This window comes from Dendrobates tinctorius, unplaced genomic scaffold, assembly GCF_039654945.1.
Source record: "Dendrobates tinctorius isolate UK_male_01 unplaced genomic scaffold, ASM3965494v1 ptg000348l, whole genome shotgun sequence".
NCBI lineage: Eukaryota > Metazoa > Chordata > Amphibia > Anura > Dendrobatidae > Dendrobates > Dendrobates tinctorius.
Genome location: NW_027362014.1, coordinates 2,307,162 through 2,319,455, shown reverse-complemented (window position 1 = coordinate 2,319,455; position 12,294 = coordinate 2,307,162). Strand labels below are relative to the sequence as shown.

General features: G+C 46.5%; 1 protein-coding gene across 1 annotated transcript in view; it reads left to right on the top strand.

Annotated features, from left to right (window-relative positions):
- The window catches only part of PIK3C2G (phosphatidylinositol-4-phosphate 3-kinase catalytic subunit type 2 gamma), a gene marked incomplete at its 5' end in the record, with an annotated part of 81,494 nt that overhangs the window by 27,215 nt on the left and 41,985 nt on the right, over positions 1-12,294 (top strand). Inside the window, one exon of the mRNA XM_073562332.1 lies at positions 11,436-11,543. Coding sequence (XP_073418433.1) covers positions 11,436-11,543 — 108 coding nt within the window. The remainder of the gene's footprint in view (positions 1-11,435; positions 11,544-12,294) is intronic.

The following is a 12,294-nucleotide window of genomic DNA, read 5'->3' as shown; positions in this document are numbered from 1 at the left end:
TCTTGACAGGGGTCTTTAATGAGTGTCTCTCCTCGGGCACTCTTCCCGGCTCAATGAGGAAGTCAGCCCTCATTATTCTGTCAAAGGGTAAGGATCCGTCCCGAATCGAGAACTGGCGTCCCATAGCGCTTCTCGATACGGACCGGAAGGTTCTGGCCAAGGTGCTGTTTAATCGGCTGGTGAAGTTTGCACCCCGGCTCCTTTCAGGGGCCCAGCATTGCTCTGTTCCAGGCCGCAGTACTTTTAGTGCTGTGCTCGGTGTCCGAGAGGCAGTGGAGCAGGGTAGGGCAGGTCACTGGAAGGGGTACTTGCTGTCATTAGATCAAGCGAAAGCCTTTGACCGGGTCAACCACGAGTACCTCTGGTCCGTCCTTTTGAGGTATGGTCTGCCTGGGAGGTTTGTAAAATGGTTAGAGATCTTGTACCAAGGGGCTGAGACTTTTCCGCTGGTGAATGGTTGGTCAGGTCGTCCTTTTGAGGTGGGTTCTGGGGTCCGTCAGGGCTGTCCGCTGAGCCCGCTTTTATACGTGTTCGCGATCGATCCCTTCTTAAGGAGGGTAGATCGTGGACCGTTGGCGGGAGTCGGGATGGACCGGGCGGGCTCTGGCTCCTCTCTGAGGGTGGTGGCGTACGCCGATGATGTTTCCCTGTTCGTATCCTCGAGAGGGGAGGCGGACTGGGTCATGTCGGAGGTAGTGCGCTACTCGGAGGCATCCGGGTCCATGATCAACCGGGATAAGTGTGAAAGTCTCTGGCTGGGAGGGGGAGATCCTAGTTTTGATCTCCCGGACACCCTTCCAGGGCCCCAGGCCACCGCCAAAATTCTAGGCATCGAATTTGGCCCCGGGGACTACCCCCAGCAAAATTGGGAGGGCAGACTTAAGATCGCCGCCCAAAAGGTGGACCAATGGAAGGGTTGGTCTTTAACCCTGAGGGAAAGGGTTGCCCTGGCTAAAGGCTATCTGCTACCTTTATTGATATACCTGGGCAGTGTGTGCATCTTGCCGGAACCTCTCTGGACGCGGGTCTATAGCCTGTTCTTCCAATTGTTATGGGGGAATAGGCTTAACCTAATCAAGAGGGAGGTTACATACCGTACGAGGAGACTAGGCGGGTTGGGTATGGTCAACCCGGTGGTGTTTCTAGTAAACACCTTTCTTAAGACTAACATCTCTAACCTCTGGCTAGAGAGGGCTCCTCCGTGGGTAGTCTCCTGCAAGGGTTGGCTTTGGCCTTTCTTCCAGGAATGGGAGACAGGAGGGCGGGTGAAGGACCTACGCACACCTCATGGGCATCTTCCGGCTTACGCTACCCCGGTTCTGAAGGTGATCCGCCGGTGGGGTCTGGGAATGTGGGAAATCAGGACCATGTCGAGGCAGTGCCTTGACAGGAGGGTCCTGTTGACCCATTTCCAGAAGCCCCTGGCCCTTAAGGATTGCCCAGGCCGGGATCTGGAGGTCGGGCTGGGGCTTTTAAATTCTAAGCGGATCCCCATGAAGTTTTGGGACTTGACCTGGCGTTGCTTCCACGGGAGGCTGTATGTAAGGGACAACTTGAAGTGCAGGAACTCCGATGACCGGGGTTGCCCTCGTGAGGAGTGTGGCGACGTGCTGGAAAGCATGGAGCACTTCCTGCTTCATTGTCCCTTTAATGCAGAGGTTTACAACAGGGTGGGTGCCTCCATACGTTGGCCGCGGCTGGCGTCCCTCTCCTACGCTGAATGGGCCTATGGAGCGTTCAGATCCCTGGGTGGCCGGGACCCGTGCACTTTATTCCTAGTCAGTGCAGTGGTTAGGTTCCACACTTGGAATGCACGGTGCCTAGTTACGACGCGGAAAAAAACCCTCCCAAGGGATGAGGTGGTAGGAAACATCTTGGGTGACCTGGTGAAGGTCCGTTCTTTGGAGTTCGAAAGGTTGGGTGTGAGGAAGGCCTCTTGGCTTTGGAGAGGCCTCTCCTTTTAAAAACGCACTCAAGGGAGAGCTAGCTCCGTGTGAATGAGGGTAGGGATAGCATAAGTTTCACTGGGTGTGTTAGGGACAGAAGTAGGGGCAGATAGGGACAGGGAGGGACAGGCACTGAGGGACAGATAGAGAGTTAGTTATGATAAGTTAGGTAGAGTAGGGGCAGGTAGGGACAGATAGGGACAGGTTTCTTTTTTTAGGGACAGAAGTAGGGACAGTCTTAGTTCTTGAGGGATAGGATGAATGTGTTAGTGAGGGATGGAGCCTCTAGAACCCCGTTTTCCTGGTGGTGGGCTGGTGCATGCCACCTTAGCTTTTTGTTTTAAAAACAGGACATATAATGGATATTGGGCTTACAGGTGCCAAACTTGGGCCTTGGGTATGTAAATGCTGTGTTTAGTTTGTATATTAATGCGTAAGTAGATGGGATGGTATTGAGAGTTTTGGAAAATGTCTTTTGGTTGTGCTTTGGTAAAAGGAAAAACATATAACACACGTTTTTTTTGTTTTTTTTTGTTTTTTTAGTTAGAATGTGTGGATGGGGTGTAGTCAGGTTGGGAGGGGGGTGCATGGGGGGTGGTGGATGGATGACCGGATGCCAAGAGCAACATGAAGGAGCAGAGGAGCAGGGCAGGAGAAGTAGACTCTGCGGACCCTGGAAATAATTTTTGTGTGGAATCAAAAGGCCATAAACTTTCGTGGACCAGATTTTGCAGTGACAAGGCTACAAACTTGTAGGACCTGCGGTGCAAGGTGGTGGGAAAAAAAAGGCTGCGAACTTGTTGCCATGTGTGGGAGAGGAAAAAAAAAAAAAAAAAAAAAAAAAAAAAAAAAAAATCTTTGCTGTGTAATAGGAGGTAAGGTTTGTCGGCCAAAGTGGCAGAGTTCTTGTTTTTTTCAAGGCGGAGGGCCAGGAAAGGGTTATTTTCGTTTGGTTTTTGTAAATAGTAAAATTGTAAATAGTAAACTAGTAAAATCGGTGAGGTGTGAATGGGGGTGAATGGGGGTGAATGGAGTGAGAGTGGGGAGAGGGGTTTATGTTTCTTTGTATTTTCTTTTAAGTGGATTCCTGCTGGGGGACCCTAAGCTGCCGAGCTTAGTGGAGGACAAGGAAAGGATTTGGACTTTCAGTTGTTTGCGCATGTTTTGCACATTTTATGTCTGTCTATGTTGGTTTTCTTTAGTTTATGTATTGTGGTTTGTTTCTGAGTGTAATTTTGATAATTTTGTAAAATAAAAGAGTTGGAGGATAAGACACGATGTAACAGCAGAATAGTGACTGCAGCTCTGGAGGATAAGACATAATAGGGGCAGCACGGTGGCTCAGTGGTTAGCACTGCAGCCTTGCAGCGCTGGGGTTCTGGGTTTGAGTCCCACCAAGGACAACATCTGCAAGGAGTTTGTATGTTCTCCCCGTGTTTATGTGGGTTTCCTCCGGGTTCTCCGGTTTCCTCCCACATTCCAAAGACATACTGATAGGGAATGTAGATTGTGAGCCCCATCGGGGACAGTGATGATAACTTCTGTACAGTGCTGCGGAATTACTAATAATAAATGTTATTTCTATTGCGCCGACATATTCCGCAGCACTTTACATTTCAGAGGGGATTTGTACAGACGATAGACATTACAGCATAACAATAATCACATAGATCATAACAGATACCAAGAGGAGTGAGGGCCCTGCTCGCAAGCTTACAGTCTATGAGGAAAGAGGAAACACGAAAGGTGGGTGGTAACAGTTGCCCTGATTGTATGGACCAGCCATAATGTTAAGTGTGTATCAGTACAGACACAGAGGGCTAATGGATGCATAAAGCATGTGGGAACATGATGTGGGGAACCTGGTTATGGTAAAACTTTTGGCTATGCCACACAGGGATAGATTGGGTTAATGTGTTGAGGCGATAGGCCAGTCTGAATAAATGCGTTTTCAGGGCACGCTTAAAATTGTGGGGATTGGGGACTAATCGTATTGACCTGGGAAGTGCATTCCAAAGAATTGGCGCAGCACGTGTAAAGTCTTGGAGACGGGAGTGGGAGGTTCTGACTATTGAGGATGCTAACCTCAGGTCATCAGCAGAACGGAGGGCGCGGGTAGGGTGGTATACTGAAACAAGGGAGGAGATGTAGGGTGGTGCTGAGCCATGGAGGGCTTTGTGAGTGAGGGTAATAAGTTTGTACTGAATTCTGGAGTGGATGGATAGCCAGTGTAATGACTGGCACAAGGTAGAGGCATCAGTGTAACGATTGGTGAGGAATATGATCCTGGCTGCAGCATTCAAGACAGATTGGAGAGGGGAGAGTTTGGTAAGAGGGAGACCGATAAGAAGAGAGTTACAATAGTCCAGACGAGAATGAATAAGAGAAACAGTAAGAGTTTTTGCAGACTCAAAAGTAAGAAAAGGTCGAATTCTAGAAATGTTTTTGAGGTGCAGATAGCAAGAGCGAGCCAGTGATCGAATATAGGGGGCAAAGGAAAGCTCGGAGTCAAGTATGACCCCAATACAGCGGGCCTGTTGCTGGGGAGTAATAGTGGAACCACACACGGAAATGGCAATGTCGGGTATAGGTACATTAGTAGCGGGAGGAAACACAAGGAGTTCAGTCTTTGACAGGTTCAGTTTCAGATACAGTGAGGACATGATATTGGACACAGCGTTTAGACAATCGCCAGTGTTTTCTAGAAAGGCTGGCGTGATGTCAGGAGAAGAAGCGTATAATTGGGTGTCATCAGCATAGAGATCGTACTGGAAACCAAATCTACTGATTGTTTGACCAATAGGGGCAGTGTACAAGGAGAAGAGGAGGGGGCCTAGAACCGATCCTTGGGGGACCCCAACAGTAAGGGGAAGGTGAGAGGAGGAGGAACCGGCAAAAGATACAGTAAAGGAGCGGTCAGAGAGATAGGAGGAGAACCAGGAGAGAACGGTGTCCTTGAGGCCAATGGAACGGAGCATAGTGAGGAGGAGCTGATGATCCACAGTGTCGAATGCTGCAGAGAGATCCAAGAGAATTAGCATGGAGTAATGACCATTTGATTTAGCTGTTAGCAGATCATTAGAGACTTTAGTGAGGGCAGTTTCAGTGGAGTGTAAAGAGCGGAAACCGGATTGGAGAGGGTCAAGAAAAGAGTGTTCAAAAAGATATAGGGAATAAGACGGGAGTGGACCAGGCGTTCCAGGAGTTTAGAGATGAAGGGAAGATTAGAGACAGGTCTATAGTTAGCGGCACAGTTTTGGTCGAGGGATGGTTTTTTAAGTAGTGGATGTATGATGGCATGCTTAAATGAGGAGGGAAAGATACCTGAAGAGAGAGGTTAAATATTTTAGTTAGGTGAGGGGTCACAGCAGGGGAAAGGGACTGGAGGAGATGTGACGGAAATGGGTCACTGGTGCAAGTGATTGGGCGTGAAGATGCAAGGAGCCTGCTTACTTCTTCTTCTGTGACTGGTTCAAAATCAGAGAGTGAGCTAGATGCAGTGGGGGAGGGAGGACAGTGCATGGTATGAGGGGATTGGGAGATAATTTCCTGTCGAATCTGGGCAATTTTTTCTTTGAAGTAATTGGCCAGATCGTCAGCTCGGAGCTCCGTGGTTGGGGCCTGTACTCTTGGGTTCAGTAGAGAATGAAAAGTGTCAAAGAGACGTTTCGGGTTATTTGACAGTGAAATACATGTTTGGGGGCTATCTATTCCTTTGGGGTCTGCTCTGGGGCAGTTAGTTTTCCCCTTTTCTTGCTTTAGGCTTATTTAGTCCTCCGGTTGTGACGAAGCATCTAGGATCATCGTAGGCACGCTCCACGGCTACTGCTAGTTGTGTGGTAAGATCAGGGATCTGCAATCTGCATAGTTACCAACCTCTCTGGTTTTCTTGTTTTGTTTTTTTTTTCCCTCCTCGGTGACCCATTCATAACAGAATCACCAGCCATACCGCAGATTCTAGGGTACTCAAAAGCAGGAGAAAATTGTTTAAAAAGGAAAAAAAAAAGTGTCAGTATTTTTTTTTTATATTTTTTCCTCTTTTTTTCTCTGGGGCCGTAGGAGGATTTTTTTTTTTTTACTAATGGAGATTAAGCAATTGTCTGATCGTGTGGAGCAGCTCGCTGCTGAAGTGCAGGGAATTTCCACCTACCTCATTCACTCACATGCTGCTGAACCTAAGATCCCCAATCTGAATTTTAAGAATAATTGTAAATTATTTCTGGCCTTGAAGCCTAACTCATCGGGGAGCTCTGTGCAGCAGGTTAAAATTGTCATCTCCTTGCTGCGCGGCGATCCCCAGGATTGGGCGTTTTCTCTGACACCTGAAAATCCTATTCTGACTAATGTGGATGCATTTTTTCAGGCCTTGGGGTTGTTGTATGATGAACCTAATGCTGTTGATAAAGCTGAGAGAACCCTGTTGGCATTAAACCAGGGTCAGGATTCTGCAGAGTTATACTGTCAAAAATTCCGAAAGTGGGCGGTCCTTACTACATGGATTGATAGTGCATTGGCAGCTCTCTTTCGGAAAGGTTTGTCAGAGACCGTAAAAGTTGTTATGGTGGGATTTCCTGTTCCCTCTGGTCTGGATGATTCTATGTCATTAGCCATTCAAGTTGATCGGCGTTTACGTGAACGTAAAACTACACGGGAGGCGCTGCCACCTTTTGAACAAACGTCTGAACCTATGCAATGTGATGGGGTTTTGTCTAGGACGCAACGTCGGGAGTTTAGAAGGCGTAATAAGCTGTGTTTTTTTCTGTGGAGACGCCTCTCATACTATTTCTGTCTGCCCTAAACGAGAGAAACGTTTTGCACACACATTTGCTGTGGGCAGTATACAACCTAAGTTTCTTCTGGCAATTACTCTGATCTGCTCCTTGTCCACATTTTCCGCTAAGGCTTTTGTGGATTCAGGAGCAGCGTTGAATCTGATGGATTTGGACTTTGCTAAACGTTGTGGTTTGTCCATGATGCTTCTGCGGACGCCTATTCCTTTGAGGGGTATTGATGCTACTCCTTTGGCGGAGAATAAACCTCAGTTTTGGACCCAGGTGATAATGCGGGTTGCCCCAGACCACCAGGAGAATTGTAAATTTTTGGTGCTGCATAATTTGCATGATACTATTGTTCTGGGGTTCCCCTGGTTGCAAACTCATAACCCAGTGTTGGATTGGAGATCTGGGTCTGTGGTGAGTTGGGGTTGTCAGTGTGTTCTTAGGGACGCTCCTGTTTTCTTCACCTCTCCTCAGTCTCATGATATTCCTGATTATCTGGCTGATTTCTCTGATGTATTTAGTGGGAGTAAGTCTGCGTCTTTGCCTCCTCATAGGAGTTATGACTGTGCTATTGAACTGAGCCTGGGGTGTAAATTTCCTAAGGGTCGGCTTTTCAACTTATCAGTACCCGAACATGATGCTATGCGATCCTATATTAAGGAGTCGTTGGAGAAGGGTCATATTAGACCATCCTCGTCACCTTTAGGTGCTGGGTTTTTTTTGTGGCCAAGAAAGATGGGTCATTAAGACCGTGTATTGATTATCGTTCCCTTATCAAGATGACGGTTAAATATCAGTACCCGTTACCTCTGATGTCTGATTTATTCTCCAGAGTTAAGAGTGCCTGCTGGTTTACTAAGCTTGACCTCAGGGGGGCGTATAATCTTATTCACATCAAGCACAGGGATGAATGGTAGACGGCGTTTAATACTCCGGAGGGACATTTTGAGTACCTGGTGATGCCTTTTGGGCTCACTAATGCCCCTTCTGTCTTCCAGTCCTTTATGAATGATATTTTCCGAGACTTTGTGGATAAGTTTTTGATCATCTATCTGGATGATATTTTGATCTTTTCTAGTGATTGGGATTCTCATGTGGAACACGTCCGGACTGTGTTCCGGATTTTGAGGGAGAATTCCCTGTTTGTTAAGGGATCGAAGTGCCTCTTTGGTGTACAGAGGATTTCATTTTTGGGATTTATCTTATCTTCATCGACTATTGAAATGGACCCGGCCAAGGTACAGGCCATTTATGATTGGGTTCAGCCCACTTCTTTGAAGGCCCTCCAGAAGAGAGATTTACTTCAGCTCCAGTTTTACGGCAACCTGATGTCTCACTTCCATTTCAGGTGGAGGTAGACGCTTCTGAGATTGGTGCAGGAGCTGTTTTTTCCCAAAAAGACCCTATGACCTCTAAGATGAATCCCTGTGCCTTCTTTTCTCGAACGTTTTCCCCATCTGAACGCAACTATGACGTGGGGAATCGGGAATTGTTGGCCATGAAATGGGCATTTGAGGAGTGGAGACATTGGTTGGAGGGAGCTAGACACCATGTTGTGGTCCTCACTGATCACAAGAATCTGATTTATCTAGAGTTGGCCAAACGCTTGAATCCTAGACAGGCTAGATGGGCCTTGTTTTTCACGTGTTTTGATTTTGTGGTCTCTTTTCTTCCGGGCACTAAGAATGTTAAGGCAGATGCTCTTTCTAGGAGTTTCTTTGCCGATTCTCTTAGTGTGACTGAGCCTACTACCATCCTAGGTGAGGGGGTAGTTCTTTCTGCCATTTTGCCCGATTTGAGACGCACCCTGGAGGAATTTCAGGATAAACCTGAGCGTTGCCCTATGGGAAAATTGTATGTTTCTGACCAGTGGAGAAAGAGAGTGATGTCTGAAGTCCATTGCTCCGCATTGGCTGGTCATCCGGGTATTTTTGGTACCAGAGATTTGGTGAGTCGGTCCTTTTGGTGGCCTGCCTTATCTCGTGACGTCAGGAATTTTGTACAGTCCTGTGGGACTTGTTCTCGGTCTAGTGGGTTGCTAATGCCCCTGCCGGTGCCCAGGAGGCCATGGACCCATATCTCAATGGATTTTATTTCTGATCTTCCTGTCTCTCAGAGAATGACTGTTATCTGGGTGATTTGTGATAGATTTTCGAAGATGGTCCATCTTGTTCCACTCCCAAAGTTGCCATCTTCCTCTGAGTTGGTGCCCTTGTTTTTACAACAGGTGGTTCGGTTACACGGGATTCCTGAGAACATTGTGTCCAACAGAGGAGTCCAGTTTGTTTCCAGATTCTGGAAAGCCTTTTGTTCCAATCTGGGAATTCAGTTATCCTTCTCCTCCGCGTTTCATCCCCAGACCAATGGGCAGACTGAGCGAACAAACAAGACCCTGGAGTCTTATTTAAGATGTTTTATATCTGCTGATCAGGATGATTGGGTCTCATTTTTTCCCTTGGCCAAATTTGCGCTGAACAATAGAGCTAGTTCTGCCACTTTGATGTCACCCTTTTTCTGTGATTTTGGGTTTCATCCTCGATTCTCTTCAGGGCAAGTGGAATCTTCGTCCTGCCCAGGTGTTGACACTGTGGTTGTGAGAATGTAGCAGATATGGGACCAAGTGGTGGATAAGTTGTCACTCTCTCAGGAAAAGACCCAGCGTTTTTCCAACCGGCGTAGGACCATTGGTCCCCGGTTTAAAGTGGGTGATATGGTTTGTTTGTCGTCTAAGAATATTCCTATGAAGGTTGCATCTCCAAAATTTAAGCCAAGATTTATTGGTCCTTATAAGATTTTGGAGATTCTTAATCCTGTTTCTTTTCGATTGGCTCTTCCAGTTACGTTCAAAATCCATAACGTGTTTCACAAATCTCTGTTGAAGAGGTTTGTTGAGCCAATGGTTCCTGTGGCGGCACCTCCTGATCCTGTAATGGTTAAAGGCAATGTGGAATATGAGGTAGAGAAAATATTGGATTCTCGTTTGGTCCAACGGAGACTCCAGTATTTGGTCAAATGGAAGGGTTATGGCCAGGAGGATAATTCTTGGGTCTCTGCCTCTGATATTCATGCCAATAAATTGGTTCGTGCTTTTCACTGGGGCCCATCCTGATCGGCCTGGTGGCATGGATGAGGGTTCGATGACCCCTCCTCAAAGGGGGGGTACTGTTGTGAACTTATTTTCTGCTCCACCAGTTGAGAGTTCTCCTTCCATTCTCCCTCTGGTGGTGACAGGAGGTAGTGAGGTTGGTTTAGTTGGTAGTGATCTGCCACCTGATGAGGATAACGATTGGATCTCTGGAGTATCAGACTGGATATAAGACAGCCGACACCCTATCCGGGTGCTGGTGATTCAGTCTGCTTCTCAGGTCTAGCACTCAGCTCTCTTCCAGTCTTCTCATGTTAAGTTTGTTTTTGCTAATGTTCACACTTGCTCTTGTTGGTCAATTCAGTTTTTTGTGGTCAGCCAGCCCCTGCTGGGGTTGTGCTGAATTTCCACTCCTATTTATCTGTATTTGCCTTTTGGACCCTTATTAGATTGGCCTCTTTTTGCTCTGTCTCAGAATATTTCAGAGTGCTGATATAGTGGGAGAAGTCTAGTGACTTCAGGGTTAATTTTGCTATCAGAAGTGTTGGACATTATTTTGGTAGGGTTTTTGGCAGATTGCAGACAGTATCTTTCCTTTCCTCTCTAGTTAGTTTGGCCCCATCGTTTGCTCAGCCTATTTTTCTGCCTTTGTTTGTGTTTTCATCTTGCTTCACCGTCAATACATGTGGGGGGCTGTCTTTCCTTTGGGGTCTGCTCTGGGGCAGTTAGTTTTCCTCTTTTCCTGCTTTAGGCTTATGTAGTCCTCCGGCCGTGACGAGGCGTCTAGGACCATCGTAGGAACCCTCCACGACTGCTGCTAGTTGTGTGGTAAGATCAGGGATCTGCAATCTGCATAGTTACCAACCTCTCTGGTTTTCTGAGACTTGGCTTGTGTTGTTTTTTCCTCCTCGGTGACCCATTCATAACAGCGTCTCTTATGTTGAATGGTGGGACTGAATGGATCTGTGCAATTTAACAATGTGAAAAGAGCGTGAGTGTTATACATAGGAGAGGAGTGAGGGGCTGATATGGATGGAGTGTAGAGAGTTAATGCCAGGGCGGTGGATGTGTGTGAATGCAGCGGCCAGGATATAAATTACACAAATGCATATGGTATATATTTGTTGTACTCCAAATGTACAGGGAGTAGATGTATGTAAATGTCTTACCTGTCTCCTGCCCTGTCTAACTGCCATGTTATAACTGCCAGTACTTTGATAAACTGTACTTCGATTACATGTGCATAAATGCCCCCTGCATAAATGCCTTCCCAAAGCCATGTCTGAATATATAGGAGGCTGAGGCTTAGATCTTTTTTTTTTTTTTTTTTTTCTTTGCTCTCTCTTCTCGTTAATCGATCAAACTAACTTGAGACAGCAGGACCCAATAAAGGTTGTGGTCAGATAAACAGATGTCCAGCACTACATGGATCATAAAGCACTTTGAAATTAATGTCACTATATAAGTGAGGAAAATAAATGAATGATATAAGCGCTGGACGTTGTGTGTCTATTGTGATGTCTCGGCTGAGGTTCTGTCGCTCTTCTCTTCGGTGACTTCCGCTTCTCTCTGCTCCTTCCCTTTTTCCCCGATGTAGAGTGACAGCTGCGCTCTCATTATCCGCAGGAAGCTCTGAAGGTCGGACTCCACAAAATTCACCAGTTCTTTGAAGAAGTTCCAAATTGTCGACTTCCTCTGAACCCAGCGATCGTGGTGAAAGGAATCGACAAAGATGTAAGAAACCTGCAGAATAGTGAGTGCAGCTCTGGGGTATAATACAGGATGTAACTCAGGATCAGTAATGTAATGTATGTACACAGTGACTGCACCAGCAGAATAGTGAGTGCAGCTCTGGAGTATAATACAGGGTGTAACTCAGGATCAGTAATGTATGTACACAGTGACTGCACCAGCAGAATAGTGAGTGCAGCTCTGGAGTATAATACAGGATGTAACTCAGGATCAGTAATATAATTTATGTACACAGTGACTGCACCAGCAGAATAGTGAGTGCAGCTCTGGGGTATAATACAGGATGTAACTCAGGATCAGTAATGTAATGTATGTACACAGTGACTGCACCAGCAGAATAGTGAGTGCAGCTCTGGGGTATAATACAGGAGGTAACTCAGGATCAGTAATGTAATGTATATACACAGTGACTGCACCAGCAGAATAGTGAGTGCAGCTCTGGAGTATAATACAGGATGTAACTCAGGATCAGTAATGTAATGTATATACACAGTGACTGCACCAGCAGAATAGTGAGTGCAGCTCTGGAGTATAATACAGGAGGTAACTCAGGATCAGTAATGTAATGTATGTACATAGTGACTGTACCAGCAGAATAGTGAGTGCAACTCTGGGGTATAATACAGGAGGTAACTCAGGATCAGTAATGTAATGTATATACACAGTGACTGCACCAGCAGAATAGTGAGTGCAGCTCTGGAGTATAATACAGGATGTAACTCAGGATCAGTAA